Source organism: Heptranchias perlo, chromosome 39, assembly GCF_035084215.1.
Source record: "Heptranchias perlo isolate sHepPer1 chromosome 39, sHepPer1.hap1, whole genome shotgun sequence".
NCBI lineage: Eukaryota > Metazoa > Chordata > Chondrichthyes > Hexanchiformes > Hexanchidae > Heptranchias > Heptranchias perlo.
This window is the reverse complement of record NC_090363.1, coordinates 13,365,089-13,384,646: the sequence shown is the minus strand read 5'-3', so window position 1 is coordinate 13,384,646 and position 19,558 is coordinate 13,365,089. Positions and strand designations below refer to the sequence as shown.

Here is a 19,558-nt window from a genome sequence, read left to right as displayed (position 1 = left end):
TAAAACTGGAACGTTAACGCTGTTTCTTTCTCCACAGATGCGGCCTGACTTGCTGTGTGTCTCCAGCATTTTCTGTTCTTATTTGAGGACGGACAGAGGCAGCAACGCACTCAACCCTGCTGGAGGTCACGTTACCTGCGCTCTACCATTAATCTTTTGATTGAAGGTTATCCAGAACACTCTCATTTTCCATTCCTTTGATGAGTGATTGAGATTGCATTGTTGTTTTAATGGGTCCGCTTGTACCGGGATAGGCGGGAGAGAGGAACAGCTCTTCCCTCCCGCAATCCTGCACTTTGAAACGACACTGCAGTATCAACGAACCGTTCGAGGAATCTCAGCGCCTGACGCTCTGCAGACGCTGGAAATCAGGAGTAATCCTGTCCTAATATCTCCTTACGTGTCCTGGTGTCACAATTTGTTTGATAATCGCTGCTGTGAAGCCCCTTCGGGGGATGTTTTACTGCGTTAAAGGCACGGTATATAAATGCAAGTCGGTGTTGCTGCTCCGGGTAGATTGCTTTACAACTGGACCACGCAGCTCGCGTGCTCCGTCCGCCGCCCTGTACGATTCGGGTTCAGGGCCACTTGCGGGTCTCGGGGCCGACGGCAGGTAGCGATCGTCCCGATTCCGGAGTGGAAAGAGTTACAGTACTGGGCTCCCCACTTTCCGAAGTGTGGCTGACTACAGTTTCAGGGCAGCGTGAAGAGGTTTTGCCTAGTCTGGGATCTACCCACCTTCCTTCACCACATTCCCCAGGGCCAAGGGAGACTGCTCCTCTCTGCGAGTTTCCCTGCTTTCCTCTGCTGCTGCCGTTTACCACCTCCTCTGGACCTATCTTTTGGTTTACTTGTCCTATTACCACCTCGCGCCATCATTCCTTTCGTGATTTAATCACTCTACCCAAACACAGACCTTTCCCCTTTTGTTCCTTCCTCCCCGCCCGCAATCGCCCCCCCTGGCGCTGTCCTCGCTTAAAAAAAAAAACTGTTCAATCTCTTAACTTCTTCCAGTTCTGACGAAAGGTCAGTCGACCTGAAACGTCAACCCTGTTTTTCTCTCTCTCTCTCTCTCTCTCTCTCCCTCTCTCGCCAGGAGGCAGCGGTCCCACAGCCTCCGAGAGTCACGCGTCCCGCAATCGGGACGATCGCTACCTGCCGTCGGCCCCCGAGACCCACAAGTGGCCCTGAACCCGAATCGTAGCAGGGGCGGACGGAGCACGCGAGCTGCGTGGTCCAGTCGTAAAGCAATCTTACCCGGAGCAAGCAACACCGACTTGCATTTATATCGTGCCTTTAACGCAGTGAAACATCCCCCGAAGGGGCTTCACAGGAGCGATTATCAAAGAAAATGTGACACCGAGACACATAAGGAGATATCAGGACGGGGTGACCAAAAGCTTGGCCAAAGAGGGTAGGTTTTAACGGAGCGTTGCAGAAAGAGGTGGAGGGGTTTAGCGGGGGGGGGGAGATTCCAGAGTTTAGCACCTGGGCAGCTGAAGGCCCAGCCGCCAATGGCGGAGGCGATTAAAATCGGGAATGTGCAAGAGGCCTCCTGTGCTGACTCCATACGGAGCTGTTCTCAACTGATAAGCCTCCCCCGCCCACCAGCCCCCCCCCAGTGCACTCAGGACCTGCTGTGAGGCACTGTTACAGAGAGCGCTAGAAGAGGCAATCACCTTGGTGTGTCAGGAAGGCATGGACACTGAACCAAATGGGCTAGCCTTATATTGTTGTTTGACACCCTCTACATTGAACCTCGAGGGCTGTGAACGTGTGCAGCCTTGAGGTTAAGGACGCGACTGCGTGGACCTGGGGGCATCGAGCCCCGTGGACCGCAAACCAAATACGGCTGGTTTACAACTTCCACCCTGCACGCTGTGCAGCTCTGCCTGGGAATATCCGCTCGGCCTCTGAACCGATCCCCCCACCCCTGCTCCCAGTCACGTGAGCTGAGCTCCATCAATGCACTGATCTCAGGCAGACATCAGCAGAAACAGCAGATCCGCTCTCGGGGGAGGGGGAGAAGTACTGCAGTTCTCTCCTCTCCCTCCTCGCCCCCCCCCCCGCAGCCTTCTCTCCCTCCTCCTCTCCCCCAGCCTTCTCCCCCTCCTCTCTCCCCCCAGCCTTCTCTCCCCCTCCTCGCACCCCCCCCCAGCCTTCTCTCCCCTCCTCCTCCCCCCAGCCTTCTCCCCCTCCTCTCTCCCCCCGCCTTCTCCCCCTCTCCCTCCCCCCCCAGCCTTCTCTCCCTCCTCTCCTCCCCCATCCTCTCTTCTCCCTCCTCCTCCCCCCAGCCTTCTCTCCCTCCTCCTCCCCCCAGCCTTCTCCCCTCCTCCTCCCCCCAGCCTTCTCCCCTCCTCGCCCCCCCCCCCCCAGCCTTCTCTCCCTCCTCCTCCCCCCAGCCTTCTCCCCCTCTCCCCCCCCCCAGCCTTCTCTCCCTCTCCCCCCCCAGCCTTCTCTCCCTCCTCCGCCCCCCCCCACCAGCCTTCTCTCCCTCCTTGCCCCCCCCCCAGCACTCTCTCCCTCCTCGCCCCCCCCCCCCAGCCTTCTCTCCCTCCCCCCCCCAGCCTTCTCTCCCTCCTCGCCCCCCCCCCCCAGCCTTCTCTCCCTCCTCGCCCCCCCCCCAACCTTCTCTCCCTCCTCGCCCCCCCCCAACCTTCTCTCCTCCTCGCCACCCCCCCCCCAACCTTCTCTCCCTCCTCGCCACCCCCCCCCAGCCTTCTCTCCCTCCTCGCCCCACCCCCCCCAGCCTTCTCTCCCTCCTCGCCCCCCCCCCAGCCTTCTCTCCCTCCTCGCCCCCCCCCCAGCCTTCTCTCCCTCCCCCCCCCAGCCTTCTCCCCCTCCTCTCTCCCCCCAGCCTTCTCCCCCTCCTCGCACCCCCCCCCCAGCCTCTCACTCCCTCCCTCCTCTCCCCCCAGCCTCTCTCCCCTCCTCTCTCCCCCCGCTCCCGCCTTCTCTCCCCCCCCCAGCCTTCTCTCCCTCCTCCTCCCCCCAGCCTTCTCTCCCTCCTCCTCCCCCCAGCCTTCTCTCCCTCCTCCTCCCCCCAGCCTTCTCTCCCTCCTCCTCCCCCCAGCCCTTCTCCCCCTCCTCCTCCCCCCAGCCTTCTCCCCCTCCTCTCGCCCCCCCCCCCCAGCCTTCTCTCCCTCCTCCTCCCCCCAGCCTTCTCCCCCTCTCCCCCCCCCAGCCTTCTCTCCCTCTCCCCCCCCAGCCTTCTCTCCCTCCTCGCCCCCCCCCCAGCCTCTCCCCTCCTCTCTCCCCCCGCCTTCTCTCCCCTTCCCCCCCCCGCCTTCTCTCCTCTCGCCCCCCCCCCCCAGCCTTCTCTCTCCCTCCTGCCCCCCCCCCAGCCTTCTCTCCCTCCTCGCCCCCCCCCCCAGCCTTCTCTCCCTCCCCCCCCAGCCTTCTCTCGCCCCCCCCCCCAGCCTTCTCTCCCTCCTCGCCCCCCCCCAACCTTCTCTCCCTCCTCGCCACCCCCCCCCAACCTTCTCTCCTCTCCTCGCCACCCCCCCCCCCCCAGCCTTCTCTCCCTCCTCGCCCCCCCCCCACCCCCAGCCTTCTCTCCCTCCTCGCCACCCCCCCCCCAGCCTTCTCTCCCTCCTCGCCCCCCCCCCCCAGCCTTCTCTCCCTCCTCGCCCCCCCCCCCAGCCTTCTCTCCCTCCTCGCCCCCCCCCCCAGCCTTCTCTCCCTCCTCGCCCCCCCCCCCAGCCTTCTCTCCCTCATCGCCCCCCGCCCCAACCTTCTCTCCCTCCTCGCCACCCCCCCCCCAGCCTTCTCTCCCTCCTCGCCCCCCCCCCCCCCAGCCTTCTCTCCCTCCTCGCCACCCCCCCCCCAGCCTTCTCTCCCTCCTCGCCACCCCCCCCCCAGCCTTCTCTCCCTCCTCGCCCCCCCCCCCCAGCCTTCTCTCCCTCCTCGCCACCCCCCCCCAGCCTTCTCGTCCCTCCTCGCCCCCCCCCCCCAGCCTTCTCTCCCTCCTCGCCCCCCCCCCCCCAGCCTTCTCTCCCTCATCGCCCCCCCGCCCCAACCTTCTCTCCCTCCTCGCCCCCCCCCCCCCCCCCCAGCCTTCTCTCCCTCCTCGCCCCCCCCCCCCAACCTTCTCCCCCTCCTCGCCACCCCCCCCCAGCCTTCTCTCCCTCCTCGCCCCCCCCCCCCCCAGCCTTCTCTCCCTCCTCGCACCCCCCCCCCCCAGCCTCCTCTCCCTCCTCGCCCCCCCCCCCCAGCCTTCTCTCCCTCCTCGCCCCCCCCCCCCAGCCTTCTCTCCCTCCTCGCCACCCCACCCCAGCCATCTCTCCCTCCTCGCCACCCCCCACCAGCCTTCTCTCCCTCCTCGCCCCCCCCCCCCAACCTTCTCTCCCTCCTCGCCACCTCCCCCCAACCTTCTCTCCCTCCTCGCCCCCCCCCCCCAACCTTCTCTCCCTCCTCGCCCCCCCCCCCCAACCTTCTCTCCCTCCTCGCCCCCCCCCCAACCTTCTCTCCCTCCTCGCCACCCACCCCCAGCCTTCTCTCCCTCCTCGCCACCTCCCCCCAGCCTTCTCTCCCTCCTCGCCCCCCCCCCAGCCTTCTCTCCCTCCTCGCCCCCCCCCCAGCCTTCTCTCCCTCCTCGCCCCCCCCCCCCAGCCTTCTCTCCCTCCTCGCCACCCCCCCCCAGCCTTCTCTCCCTCCTCGCCACCCCCCCCCAGCCTTCTCTCCCTCATCCACACACCCCTCCCCGCACTACAATCTCTAAGCTTTTGATGCCCAAACTTTGCGTCCACTCATTCTGCTTCTTCACGGAGCTGCTCTTCCTCATATCCTTTTCAATCTTGCTCACGTTTGGACAACAGAGGTTCCGCATGCTGCAACCCATCGGCATTGGAGTAAACACTACACTCAAGGGAAGCGGCCCACAGCATTTCACGCACCCACCCTCTACACCCACCATTTCCCACACCATCCATGTGCATCGCAAACCCCTCCCGCCCTCTGTGCGCCACAACCCCGAACAGTATGCATCTGTAACATCAACTTTGCTCCAACTATTTCACGCTCCTTATTTGGACATCATGATTTTTGTGACACACAGTCACATCTGCACACATCTGCCACTGGTTGGAGCTGCTGATCCCCGAACCAACAACCACAGAGCCACTCGGACATTCCGAGGGAAACTGGCTTTCCCCCGGGGCAAAGCTCTGGAAGATCGACTGGTACATAATAGCCTTGATTACAGCTGGTCAGCAGGACTGGTATGTCTTTCAGCTGCATTTAAGTAACGGGCTGAGGTGGGGGGTTACAGTAACACCTCTGGAGTAAGCTTAAATTGGGGCGAGAGCATCTCCTCTGGAGGAGGTGAGAACAACAGGCATTGCCCATTGATCCCCATGTACTTGGGGTACACCAATTTAATGACTTCCATACATTAGTAGTGATATCCCATAATGCGGCAAGCAATAAGAGAACAAGGCCTCCCTCTTACTTGCCCCTATTGTCTTTGCGTTGCTGTTTCGCTCTCCGTCCTCCTCTGCTTCTGTCTCTCTTATTTTTCCTTAACTCTATTTATTGCTTCCCTCTGGCCTTTTCCGTTTTTCTTCTTTCCTTTCAGATGGGAGACGGTGAGTGGTGCGGCCGGGAAAAGAGCTACCAAGGGGCCACAGACGACATCTTCCAGGAGAGGTAGCGAGGGACATGTAGCGCAGGGCCTTCGTCCAACCACCACCCGTGCTTGCCCCCACTCCCATCAGGCCCCATACCCCTTCCCCATTCTACTATCCATCACTCTCGTCGCTATTCCTACCTCTTCCCTTTGATCTACCCACTCAGCCCCTCTCCTCTCCTGTGACTCTACTCACCCTTAACCCTCCATCCACTCAGTCCTCAATAGCACCCACCACCCCCCGTCCACCCCAGGGTGCATGGTGGGAGGTCGCTCCTCTCTTGTCCCTCCTGTATCCCTCGGAGATGCTTTGATTGCTTTCAAAATTCAACTCATGTTTTTTTTCCCCTTAAAAAGTCAAATTAGTATAAGGAAAGACTATCTGTCTGCATTTTTCTCTGTTTCTTGCCTGCTTCACTGCTGGTTGTAATCAGAATATTTAGAATTTCTGTTAACAAAATAGGTGATTTCTGTTTGCTCAAAATTCAACTTGCTTTTTTTTTTGAAAACAGAACTAAAATGATGACAAGGAAAGACAGTCTCTCTCTCTCTCTCTCTCAGCTTATTACACTTTCTAAAGTTTATACAGCACAAGACAAAAGCTGCAACAGGTGATTACAAAGAACGTACAGCTCAGAAACAGGCCATTCCGCCCAACTGGTCCATGCCGGTGTTTATGCTCCACACGAGCCTCCTCCCTCCCTACTTCATCTCACCCTATCAGCATATTCTTCCATTCCTTTCCCTTAAATGCATCTATGCGATTTGCCTCAACTACTCCTTGTGGCAGCGAGTTCCACATTCTCACCACTCTCTGAGTGAAGAAGTTTCTCCTGAATTCCCTATTGGATTTATTAGTGACTCTTATATTTATGGCCTCTAGTTCTGGTCTCCCCTGCAAGTTGGAACATCTTCTCTACGTCTACCCTATCAAACCCTTTCATAATCTTAAAGACCTCTATCAGGTCACCCCTCGGTCTTCTCTTTTCTAGAGAAAAGAGCCCCAGCCTAATCAATCTTTCTTGATAGTCAGAACCTCTCATTTCTGGTATCATCCTTGTAAATCTTTATTTTTTACACCTTCTCCAGTCCTTCTATATCCTTTTTATAATATGGAAACCAGAAACTATTCACACTTCTCCAAGTGTGGACTAACCAAGGTTCTGTACAAGTTTAATATAACTTCTCTGCTTTTTAATTCTATCCCTCTAGAAATAAAACCGTGCTGGATTCGCTTTTTTATGGTCTTACTAACCTTCGTCGCTACTTTTAATGATTTGTGAATCTGTACCCTCAGATTCCTTTGCTCCTTTACCCCATTTAGACTCTTATTATCCAAGCAGTATGTGACCTCCTTATTCCTCCTACCAAAATGCACCACCTCACACTTATCTATATTGAAATTAATTTGCCAATTACACGCCCATTCTGCAAGTTTATTAATGTCTTCCTGCATTCCTTCTCAGTATTAACTACACCTCCCAATTTGGTGTTGTCCGCAAATTTTGAAACACCACTCCCCACCTTTTGCTCGTCTGAGTAACTACCCATATCCCCTACTCTCTGTTTTCTGTTTTGTAGCCAGCTTGCTATCCATTCTGCTACTTGTACCGATTCCACATTCTCTGACCTTAGTCACGAGTTTACTATGTGCTACCTTATCAAAGGCCTTTTGAAAATCTAAATATATTACATCTACTACATTGCCCTTGTCTACCCTTTCTGTTACTTCTTCAAAGAATTCAATAAGGTTGGTCAAGCACGACCTTCCCTTTTGAAATCCATGCTGACTATTCATTATTATATTTCTAGATGTTTTTCTATTACATCTTTGAGTAAGGATTCTTCTTTTAGTGCAATCCATCTGGACCAGAGGTTTTATCCTCTCTACGTTTGATTAGTTTATCAATTATCTTCCCCCTTTCTATCTTAAATGTGCTTACATATTTTTTGATCTCTTCTTCTAAAGTCATGCCCACCACGTTTGGCATTTTAAAAAAAAATAAACAAACATCTGTTTTCGAAAAGCATTCCATATAAACTTTATCCGAAGAAAGCTCTTGAAATTTACTCTCAAACTATTCTGCTAATATTTTTTTTAAAACTGAATAGAAACCACTGGAAGCCAAAGAAAAATACGCAGTTCAGCTGACTAAATACTGAAGCATCCAGAGAGAGTACAATGCACAAGCTAAGCCATTCAAGCTAACAGAATTACAGCCATGGGCACAAATAACAAGCAAGCAGCAAGTAACATTGGCGCCAGACGAGTGCCAGGCAATGACCATCTCCAACAAAAGAGAGTCTAACCACCTCCCCATGACATTCAACGGCATTACCATCGCCGAATCCCCCACCATCGACATCCTGGGGGGTCACCATTGACCAGAAATTTAACTGGACCGGCTACATAAATACTACAAGGGCAGGTCAGAGGTTGGCTATTCTGCAACTCACCTCCTGACTCCCCAAAGCATTTCCACCATCTACAAGGCACAAGTCAGGAGTGTGATGGAATACTCTCCACTTGCCTCGATGAGTGCAGCTCCAACAACACTCAAGAAGCTCGACACCATCCAGGACAAAGTAGCCCACTTGACTGGCACCACATCCACCACCCTAAACATTCACTCCCTTCACCACCGGCGCACTGTGGCTGCAGTGTGTGCCATCCACAGGATGCACTGCAGCAACTTGCCAAGGCTTCTTCGACAGCACCTCCCAAACCCGTGACCTCTACCACCTAGAAGGTCAAGAGCAGCAGGCACATGGGAACAACACCACCTGCACATTCCCCTCCAAGTCACACACCATCCCGACTTGGAAATATATCGCCGTTCCTTCATCGTCGCTGGGTCAAAATCCTCGAACTCCCCACCTAACAGCACTGTGGGAGAATCGTCACCACACGGACTGCAGCGGTTCAAGAAGGCGGCTCACCACCACCTCAATTAGGGATGGGCAATAAATGCTGGCCTTGCCAGTGACGCCCACATCCCATGAACGAATAAAAAATAACAAGACCAGGCTTTTGGAAGAGGCTGAGGTCTGCAATTTAAAATTCCAATCAAAGTACTAAAATACACAAACGGCAATTCAATTGATAAATGTAATTGTTACGGTGAAATGTGTTAATTTCTTGAATTGTATTTTGTTTAAAACCATATTTCGGAGGTTAGAAATTTCAGCTACGAAAAATTGGCGGTCAGAATTTTCTCCAGAAAGCATTTGGAGTAATTTGCGGGCAAGAGTTAACACAGCAACAGCTGAAAACAGACCACGGTTCAGATTAACATTGGAAGTCTCTTTAAAGTGCCAACTAGTGGGGTGACTAGCAATTGCACGTTGTGCACTGGAATGCCAGTTTTAACCAGTGTGTACAACTAAGAATTATAATAATATGCTACACACACACACACACACACACACACACACACACACAGTGTATTACATCAAGTTCCCTGCCGCAGACTGTCTGGTACGAAGGCCCTCGATATCGTCCATGAGTATGAGACAACGCCCACTCTGCTTTGCGATTAGCAGCCGGCTAACAAAATACGCAATTCTATTAAATGTGGAGAAATGTAAAGGGGTCCGTGTTTTTTTCTTAAAAACTTAAAAAGGGAATTTTTACCAGCTGCTGGGAGGGGGAGGAGGAGGATGGGTGCAGTATGGAGCTGGGGCGTGCCCCAATTTTTACCAGCTGCTGGGAGGGGGAGAAGGAGGATGGGTGCAGTATGGAGCTGGGACGTGCCCCAATCTCTGGTGCGTCATGGGGTGGGAGGGGATCCTGACAATTAACTGTCGGACAATTAACTCTCTGACCCGTTGCACGTAGATCTCCAAATAGACAACCCTATCTTGCAATGCAAATATCGAGGATCTGAGCGCCCCCTTCTCCCTCTCTCTTCCGCCCCCGACCCACCCCACCTCAATTACTGTTTTTAGAAAAAAAACCATGAAAGAAAGGGAGTTACTTTTTTGGCTGTTATCACACGACGAATGACTGTGGCTTGGGGCTCGGCGTCAGCGAGTACTTGAGAAATGGCATCGATCTGATGGCAGAGAGACGGAAGTTAGGAGCAGAACGGAAACGGGATGAAACACAGGTTAAAAAAAAAGTCAGGAACAGCCGGCACCCTCGCGCAACGGACTCCGGAAGAGGGGGTCAGGGCGCACGCTCCCGGGAGAGGGGCAGCAAATGCTCCTTTGATGCGGTCTCAACAGTCAAAAGCCAGCTCGCCTTCCTGCGGAACTGCCTTAGTTGGGGGCGGGGGAAAGAGAGAAGGCGGGTGATCCAGATCAGAGGCTCTCCCTTCAAAGTCAAATCCCCTTCGTCCACTCAGCTGATCAGAGACGTGCTTTTACTAAAAGCTGCTTTGATGAATTCTGCCCTATCCGCTCCCGAATTTGGGCAAGCTTTTCTACTGAAGGATACTCTGCTCAGTGAACGATCTGGGAACTGACAGCGGGCAGCTAGCTAGGGGAGAACCCTCTTGTGCCAGGCAGACCAACCGCTGGTTTGGGGGGTGGGTGCAATCCGAGGCACCACACAGCCAGCAGAGGGAGAACCTTTGGAACAGCAGGGAAATAAGCCACCAGCTGGGGGAGGGGGCAGCCTTGGGGTGGGTGCCAGGACCATCCCAGTCACTCGCAAGGCAATATCCTGGGTGGGGGGGGTGAGTTTCCAGTCAAAGATCGGGATTAAAGGAAATCCCAAAGGGGTGCGAAGGGAGCAGTCCGGGCGGGATGGGTGGGTGAGTCTGGGGGGGGGGGTTGGTTCTGGGCAGTCTGAGCCTGTTCGGGTGGGTGGAGGCAGGGGCAGTCCGAGCGTGTCTGGGGAGGGGGCAGGCCGAGCGTGGGGGGAGGGGGCGAGGGGTCAGTCCTGCGAAATCCATTGTGGGCAGGAGATAGGTGCAACGAGCCGTCCTGGGCTCAGAACCACAATCTGACCCTTGCTGGGAGTTCAGCGTTGGAACGGACAGTGACGCCTGGGAGCCTATGACAGATATATAGACAGTTAGATGGGGTAAATATTACGATAAACACACATTTCAGTGCAACACTCCTGCCTTCAACGCTAACAGTACATACAGTGCAGCTCAGCTGAAATCGAACCACATGGCAAGTTTACCACCGTTATTCCTCGGTGGGTATCTGTTCTGTTCAGGGCGGTACTGAGGCACAGGGGTCAGAAAGAACTGGGTTCAAATCCCAGCCAGGTCTAGGTGCGTTGGCGTCGTGTGTGTGTGTGTGTGTGTGTGTGTGTGTGTGTGTGTGTACGTAGCCTTGGATCAGTAGCGATTATCGAACTGCGCCAGGGGTCTGTGGATATATGAGAGATCCCAATGGCACCACAAGAACAGGGGCTGGGAGTTTGCCCCGGAGTCCTGGCCAATGTTCCTCCCTCAACCAATGGCAATACCATCTCAGTGCCAGTGGGGTCTAGTTGCGTGCAGCCTGACTGACACACACTTGCCTACCTAATAAACGTCTGGGCTCCAAATGTTACGCACTGGCCAAGATGTCCTGAGGGCAGAAGGTGACATTTTAATGAAAGATCTTTCTTTTTATATAACGGGCTGCCCAGAAGTTTTAAGCAGTATTCCAAATGTGGCCCAATCAACGTCTTGTGCGAGTTCAACATCACGAACTTGCTTTTATATCCAACACCCCCTTTCTGTAAACCCACTCGCCATTTTAAAGTTTTTAATACCAACACTCCCACCTTTAAAGGTTCAAGTATCTACACCCTTATATCTCTCTCATCCTCCACTTGGTTAAGGATCTCACCGTTCCGATGGTAACTTTCTATTGATGTTCTTTTCCCCTCCAAAATATACCACTACCCATATTACGCCAGCCCAGTATACACTCAGCCATCACTTTGCTTCACGTTCTGTCCCCTCTCGAGCCGTCCTGTTACGTTCCTTTTAATACCTCCTGCCTTTATTTTCATGACTTTATGTGGCACAATATCAAACGCCTTCTGAAAATCCATTCAGACACCCACCACCTGTATTCTCAAAGATTTCTTCAAAAACTTCAATTAAATTAGTCCAACACATTAAGCCCCGATCAACCCTCGCCTTTCCAACTAAATCACTAATTTCATCCCATATCATGGATTCCAGGAGTTTATTCATAACCCAGGAAAGACTGTCCTCCTTTCTTGAACAGGGGTGTCACAAATGCCACCTTCCCGTTCTTTGGCACAATTCCCGATTCTAAACAATCCCACATTTTCCTCCCCCAAATCCCATTACTCTCCCTCTCCCACCTCCCCCAAATCCCATTACTCTCCCTCTCCCACCTCCCCCGAATCCCATTACTCTCCCTCTCCCACCTCCCCCGAATCCCATTACTCTCCCTCTCCCACCTCCCCCGAATCCCATTACTCTCCCTCTCCCACCTCCCCCGAATCCCATTACTCTCCCTCTCCCACCTCCCCCGAATCCCATTACTCTCCCTCTCCCACCTCTCCCACCTCCCCCGAATCCCATTACTCTCCCTCTCCCACCTCCCCCGAATCCCATTACTCTCCCTCCCACCTCCCCCGAATCCCATTACTCTCCCTCTCCCACCTTCCCCGAATCCCATTACTCTCCCTCTCCCACCTCCCCCGAACCCCATTACTCTCCCTCTCCCACCTCCCCCGAACCCCATTACTCTCCCTCTCCCACCTCCCCCGAATCCCATTACTCTCCCTCTCCCACCACCCCCGAACCCCATTACTCTCCCTCTCCCACCTCCCCCGAATCCCATTACTCTCCCTCTCCCACCACCCCCGAATCCCATTACTCTCCCGCTCCCACCTCCCCCGAACCCCATTACTCTCCCTCTCCCACCACCCCCGAATCCCATTACTCTCCCTCTCCCACCTCCCCCGAACCCCATTACTCTCCCTCTCCCACCTCCCCCGAATCCCATTACTCTCCCTCTCCCACCTCCCCCGAATCCCATTACTCTCCCTCTCCCACCTCCCCCGAATCCCATTGCTTTCCCTCCCCCACCTGACTGACCACTTTGACTGACAGGGGCTTGGCGCTGTATCGAATTGTAACTTTCTCTATGGCCGGGTGACCAGGAAAAGTTAGAGCAATGAGACATGGGCAGCACTGATGACGCAGACGTTATTCAAGGATTTCTGGTCACACAAAACAGACCCGATTTACAATAAACCTAAGGCCATTTATTACACTGCCAGCAGCAGAGAAAAATTGCAAACAGAAAATCCCACTTTTGGGCTTTTTTCCTAAAAGGGGTTAAGTTTTTATTTTCAGATCTTCTGTATTTCTTTTCCACGTTCAACCCCGAAGTACCATAACCATCTCACTAGTGCAACCCTCTCTTCAACCAACCCCAAAGTCTGCACTTAAAGGTGATCTCACTGTCATATCGGTGCTGCAGCAATGCTTTTTCGATTGGAGAGGGGCTCTGTATACATTTCATGGCGGTGAGGGAGCTGCAATCATTGGCTGTAACCATGCATCAACACGCTTTATTAAAAACAAAGGACCAGTAACTATATCCTGTAACGTGTACCCACATTAAGGCAGCAGTTGGCATCACCAGCCCGCCATTCCCTGCCCCCACCCCTGCCATTCCAGACAGTACTGGATGCATGATTTTAGACACCAGCATAAATGACCTGGGCAGACCGAGACCAACACACAACTACAGTCAACACCGACAGGAGAAAGCACAAGATGAGTTCATATCCTCCCAGCCAAACAGCGAGAGTTCACTTTCACCCCTTGTGGAAGCAAACCCACCATTCTCTGGCATTGCCTCCTGTAAAGCAATCCGGTCGAAATGAAAGTGCTAACCGGGGGACTGGGTCCTTGATCAGGCGTGGCTCTTCTCCCTCTGGGACACAGCTTCCTGGAAGGATTGGAGCAGTTCCGTCAGTTCCAACCCGGCTCGTAGCGAGCCCACCGCACAAAATTGTCTCTGATTGGCAATCTCGCTCTGAGGCCGCGGGGTGGGAATTGGACAAACGTCACAAACGTTCCTCTCACCGGTCACACCCCATCCCGACTTGGACATACAATCGGCCGCTCCTTCATCGCCGCCGGGTCAGAATCCTGGAACTTCCCACCTAACAGCACTGTGGGAGAACCTTCACCACACGGACTGCAGCGGCTCACCACCACCTTCTCAAGGGGAACCAGAGATGGGCAATAAATGCCAGCCACGCCCACACCCCGAGAACGAATAATAAAATAGCAGAGGGCGCTCTTTGGGGTTTGAGACTAAGGCTCGTTTGTTGGGCTTTGCCCAGCCGAGGTCAGCAGTCTGGGGCCTCCCTGGTCTCTGTGGCCCAAGTTACAAGCTGCCGTTACCAAATGAGCTGCTGGGGAAAAGCTCTAATAGAGAGAGAGAGTAAGGAGAGCATCGAGCAGCGTGGGCTGATATCCGAGGGGCAGGCAGGCCTTTTCAGCGCAGCTGCCATCAGTGGTACCTGGGGAGAAGAGCAAGACGTGCAGAGGACGACTTGGAGTTCATTCTGGGTGGCCCGCCCCTGATGGTAAACGGGGGATGTAGTAGTGAGTGGACCTATGGTTCCCAAAGCTCTCCACCACTGGGTGATTTCCTCGCCTCATGTCTGGGTCTGTTGTAGACTAATCGACAGGGATTGATTGCAATGATTAGTCAACAAATCCATTATCATTGTATCATGTGACTACCAGGATGGTGGACGCCCAACCAGACCGACCCGTGTCTAGCAATTCCTATAGAACAGGAAGCTCCCAGGAATAATCCCCACTGTCTGCGGGGTTAGCTGCTCTCTTACCCAAAGAGGCAAGATGGGGCTCTTTAATTGGCTCGAGCGAGAGAGGGGGGGGGGGGTGGGGGAAGAATCCCCAGGGGTTTTTGCCCCGATCACTATCTGGTGACCCCTGGACAATAAAGGTGCGAGGACGTCATCACAAGCCAAGCCCGATCCGTTCCCTCAGGAGGACAGGCACAGCATCAGACTCAGGCACCTACCCCCCCCCCCCCGCCATGGTTGAATACCCACGGATGAGGAGTGGCCATTTGGGCAAAGGGGCCAGAGGGCAGCTGGTGCCCACAGAACCATGTGCCACAGCACCGAGTCAGCACCTACTGGGAGCAGGGTGGGGAAACCAAGCTTACAGTACCCTTCACATGTAGAAATAAACTTTCCCAGGCTACCCCCCAACCTGCTCCATCCATGTAGCTGGTCCAGACTTGTGCCCCTTCAAAGACCAACCCAAGATAAGGACCTCCCCACACGGTGGCCATTTAAGCAGCGCTATGTGCCGGGTACTGGTTTGTTCCTATGGGCTGACCTGCTGGTTTAATGGAACAGGCAAATCCCCCCTCCAGATAGACGAGGGAATCAGCTGGCAGGTTCAAGTCCAGGCCCTGTCCGCTCGCTGGAGCCTCAGCTGAGGGAAGTGTCGGCAGCCTGGGGAGATGGTTCGGTCGAGATGGGGCGCACGCACGCGCACACACAGCTGTGAGATTCTGTTCTCCCCACTTCCCCCCTCTCTCTCGCCCTCACCCCCCCACTTCAAGCACACTGCGGTCAAAATCCTCATCCTCCAATTCAAACCACTGCACAGCCTCGCACTAAAGTCTGCAACCTGCTCCAGCTCCCCCCGATCAGCGCGGAGACGCAAGCCGCCACACCCCAGCGCCCTCACGCCCTTCCTCCAAAACCTTCTTTCTCTGGCTGCCTCTGCCCCCTCCCCGAGAACACTCCTCGAAAAGGTATCTCTCTGACCACCGGTCTCCGCTCACCTCCTTTACTTCCCGCTCCAATCCTCCTGAAAAGTGCCTCCCTTCAAAATAGGTTCTCTACAGAAAGTCCAGCAATCGCTCTGAGTCACACGGTTGAGAGACCAGGAGTTGGGTAGGCAACAAACACACCATTAAGTACGAGGGAGCAGGGGGGGGTGGGGGCACAAGTCGCCTCCCAATTGAACCACTTGTGGTGTATCAGGTAAAGGCACTACCCTGAGCCCAGGACACCAGGGATAATTCCCCTGCAATTCTCCGAGGGGGCAAACTGGGCCTCAGTTTAATGTCGTATCCGAAAGACGGCACCTCTGACAATGCAGCACTCCGTCAGTACCGCATTGGGAGTGTCAGCCTCAGGTCCCCAGGAGCCCGTCTGGTAAAACCGCCCGTTCTTTTTAAGGGCTGAAGTGAGCAGAATTACAGCCCAGAGGACACATTGCACTGAAGACACGCCCGGGCAATACAATCAGCATTACAGTGGAGCCCTGCTCCTGGGTCTTCACCTCCGCCCTCACTCTTACCGAGGTCACGTCACTGGCCGCCCCGTCGGCCTGCAGCTCCGTCTTCTGCTCCACCGCCACCTCGGCTTCGAGAATCTTCTCCACCGGCATCTCGTCGTTGACCCCGCTGGTGGACTCCACCTCTTCGCCCCTCTCTCTGCTCCTCTGTCTCTCCTCCTGGACGGCTGGGGAAAGGAGCAGAGCTATCGAATCGGACAGGAATACACAGCGAATGAGTTAGGGCAACATGTACATACTGGGGCAATGGGGAGGGGAGGGGAGGGAGAAAGGGGGAGGGAGGGAGAGGGAGAGGGAGGGAGGGGAAAGTGCAAGAGCGTGGCTATTGGGGGCAGACAAAATCAAGCTCGGCTGTGGCGACACAAGGTGCTCGAACATGAACAACAGCCATGTACCAGAGGGCACCCAGTGTCTGTGGAACTGTACCCCAGCAGAGGGTCCGTGCCTGCATGAGAACAGGGGTAAATAAATTTTCATTAAAAAAAAACACGTTCACAAGCTTACCTAGTTAGAATTACCTTTAAACTACAGGGAAAACAACGTAGATTAAGCCACAACAGAAATAAATGAAGAGCAGGAATCCCTACAGTGCCACTGAAGGAGAGAACTGATGTGTCAGCTATGGGGAGACACCTTTATACAGCACAGGACGGGACAGATCAGTCGGCCGGTGTCCTGATATCTCAAAGGCTCCGTGACCCAAGTGAGTCAACATAACCGACTCTAGTTCCCGCAACGTCCTCAAGGGTACAGGACCCTACCCAGTGCAAAAGCTGAGCCACCACAGGACCAGTCAGCCGCGGCTCAGTGGGCAGCACTCTCGCCTCTGAGTCAGAAGGTCGTGGGTTCAAGTCCCACTCCAGAGGCTCGAGCACAAAATCGAGGCCGACACTCCTAACGTGGTACTGACGGAGTGCTGCATTGTCAGAGGTGCCGTCTTTCGGATAAGACGTTAAACTGAGGCCCAGTCTGCCCGCTCAAAGAATTGCAGGGGAATTATCCCTGGTGTCCTGGGACAATATTTATCCCTCAACCAACATCGCTAAAAAAAAAATTATATGGTCATTATAACATTGCTGTTTGTGGGATCTTGCTGTGCGCAAATTGGCTGCTGCGTTTCCTACATTATAACAGTGACTACACTTCAAAAGTTCTTCATTGGTTGTAAAGCTCTTTGGGACATCCCGAGGACGTGAAAGGCACTATATAAATGCAAGTTCCTTTCCTTCAGAGGATCCCTGACTATCAGTCTTACCTCGGTGGTGGGCAAACTATTAGAATCAATACTGAGAGATAGGATAGACTGTCACTTGGAAAGGCATGGTTTAATCAGGGATAGTCAGCATGGATTTGTTCAGGGAAGGTCATGCCTTACAAATCTGATTGAATTCTCTTGAGGAAGTGATAAGGAGGATTGATGAGGGTAGTGCAGTGGATGTTGTCTACGTGGATTTTAGTAAGGCATTTGACAAGGTCCCACATGGCAGACTGGTCAGAAAGGTAAAAGCCCATGGGATACAGGGAAATGTGGCAAATTGGATCCAAAATTGTCTCAGTGACAGGAAACAAAGGGTAAAAGTCGATGGATGTCTTGGCGAATGGAAATCCGTTTCCAGTGGTGTGCCACAGGGCTCAGTGTTGGGTCCCTTGCTGTTTGTGGTATATATTAATGATTTAGACTTGAATGTAAGGGGCATGATTGGCAAATTTGCAGACGCCACAAAAATTGGCCGTGTAGTTGATAGTGAAGAGGATAGCTGTAGACTCCAAGAAGATATCAATGGGTTGGTGGAATGGGCGGAAAAGTGGCAAATGGAGTTCAACCCGGCGAAGTGTGAGGTAATGCACTTAGGGAGGGCAAACAGTAAAAGGGAATACGCAGTAAACGGGAACATATTGAGAGAGGTAGAGGAAGTGAGAGACCTTGGAGTGCATGTGCACAGGTCCCTGAAGGTGGCAGTACAGGTAGATAAGGTTGTAAAGAAGACATACGGAATGCTCTCCGTTATTAGCCGAGGTATAGAATACAAAAGCAGGGATGTAATGATGGAACTGTATAAACGCTGGTAAGGCCACAACTGGAGTATTGTGCACAGTTCTGGTCACCACATTACAGGAAGGACGTAATTGCTCTGGAGAGAGTGCAGAGAAGATTTACAAGAATGTTGTCAGGGCTTGAAAATTGCAGCTACAAGGAGAGATTGGATAGGCTGGGGTTGTTTTCCTTGGACCAGAGGAGGCTGAGGGGAGACTTGATTGAGGTGTACAAAATTATGAGGGGCCCAGATAGAGTAGACAGGAAGTACCTGTTCCCTCTAGCGGAGAGTTCAAGAACTAGAGGACATAGATTTAAGCTGATTGGCGGAAGGATTAGAGGGGACATGAGGAGAAACTTTTTTACCCAGAGGGTGGTGGGTGTATGGAATTCTCTGCCCGAATTGGTGGTAAAGGCAGGGACCCTCAACTCTTTTTAAAAAGTACCTGGGGACCTGCACCTAAAGTGCTGTAAGCTGCAGGGCTACGGACCGGGTGCTGGAAGGTGGGATTAGAACGGGCACCTGGTTGTTCTTCGAGCCGGCGCAGACACGATGGGCCGAACGGCCCCCATTCTGTGTTGTATCTTTTCTATGGTTCTATCCCTGGTCCGTGCTGCGTCTTACGGATCTCCGCCGGGGGGGGGGGGGCGGAGAACACCTGCAGCTGGCCCTCAGTGCCCTGGGTTAGGAACGGGCGTGAGTGAGGGCATCGGGCGAGGATGGGATCGGGACCCCCCTGCTCGATCGGGCTCACTCGTGACGAACGGACACTCGAGCGTGCGGAGCCGCGGAACAGCAAATCTACACGGTCGGCGCCTTAAGGGGCAGGGGTGGGAGTGGCACAGGAGAGGTAACAAAATAACATATCCCCCCTGGAACATTCCCCACACCCTGTCTTTCTCTCGAGATCGGCCTACCTTCACGCTTCATGCCCGAGGCCAGACACTTCTGGTAGCGGCAGTACTGGCACCGGTTCCGCTGCCGCTTGTCCACGATGCAGTCCTTGCTGTCGCGGCAGGTGTAGGTGAGGTCCTTGCGCACGGTGCGTTTGAAGAAGCCCTTACAGCCCTCGCAGCTGTAAACCCCGTAGTGTTTACCTGCACACGACAGGTAAGTCGGGTTAGCCTCTCTTGTGGGTTACGAGGCGCACTGCACATTATTCGCTAGGATTCAGTGGCACTAATAACTCCTGTATATGGTCCGTGTGTCTTACGTTTAAGAGCTCCCCAATATCTAAATGATAGCATAACCCAAGGGTCTTAACAGTCGTATCCCCTCGTGATCTGAACCGGATATTGCACGATTGTTCCTTCAATCTCTTTGAAGCTAGATCGAGCAAACGCTGGTGAGACGAGGCCAGATACAAACTATTAAGCTGCTTTATTTCACAGCGAGTGGGCATACACAACCTCGTTATCAGATTTGCTCCGTTCAATCTGTACAACTTGTCTTTTGCCGTAATACAAAAATAACGAACACGCCACGCTTCCTCAAATCAGCAGGTTGCCTTGTTTGAGCTAATGGCTAAACGCTGTCCTGCATTCTAACCGTCTCGCAGCCTTGGCTGCAGCTGACTGACTGCCTGCCGGTCTGCCATTCGTTTCTCC

The 19,558-nt window shown here is 53.9% G+C and overlaps 1 protein-coding gene across 8 annotated transcripts in view; it reads right to left on the bottom strand.

Moving 5' to 3' along the window:
• The window catches only part of LOC137305259 (retinoic acid receptor RXR-beta-A-like), a 58,339-nt gene that overhangs the window by 15,266 nt on the left and 23,515 nt on the right, over positions 1 to 19,558 (bottom strand). For 5 of the 8 annotated variants that reach the window (XM_067974113.1, XM_067974112.1, XM_067974110.1 and 2 more), the window contains 3 exons: positions 18,869 to 19,048; positions 15,919 to 16,100; positions 9,604 to 9,681 (listed from right to left, as the gene is read on the bottom strand). In XM_067974113.1, the coding sequence (XP_067830214.1) occupies positions 9,604 to 9,681; positions 15,919 to 16,100; positions 18,869 to 19,048 (440 nt within the window). The remainder of the gene's footprint in view (positions 1 to 9,603; positions 9,682 to 15,918; positions 16,101 to 18,868; positions 19,049 to 19,558) is intronic. The other 3 variants (XM_067974111.1, XM_067974115.1, XM_067974116.1) reach the window with 3 other exon arrangements.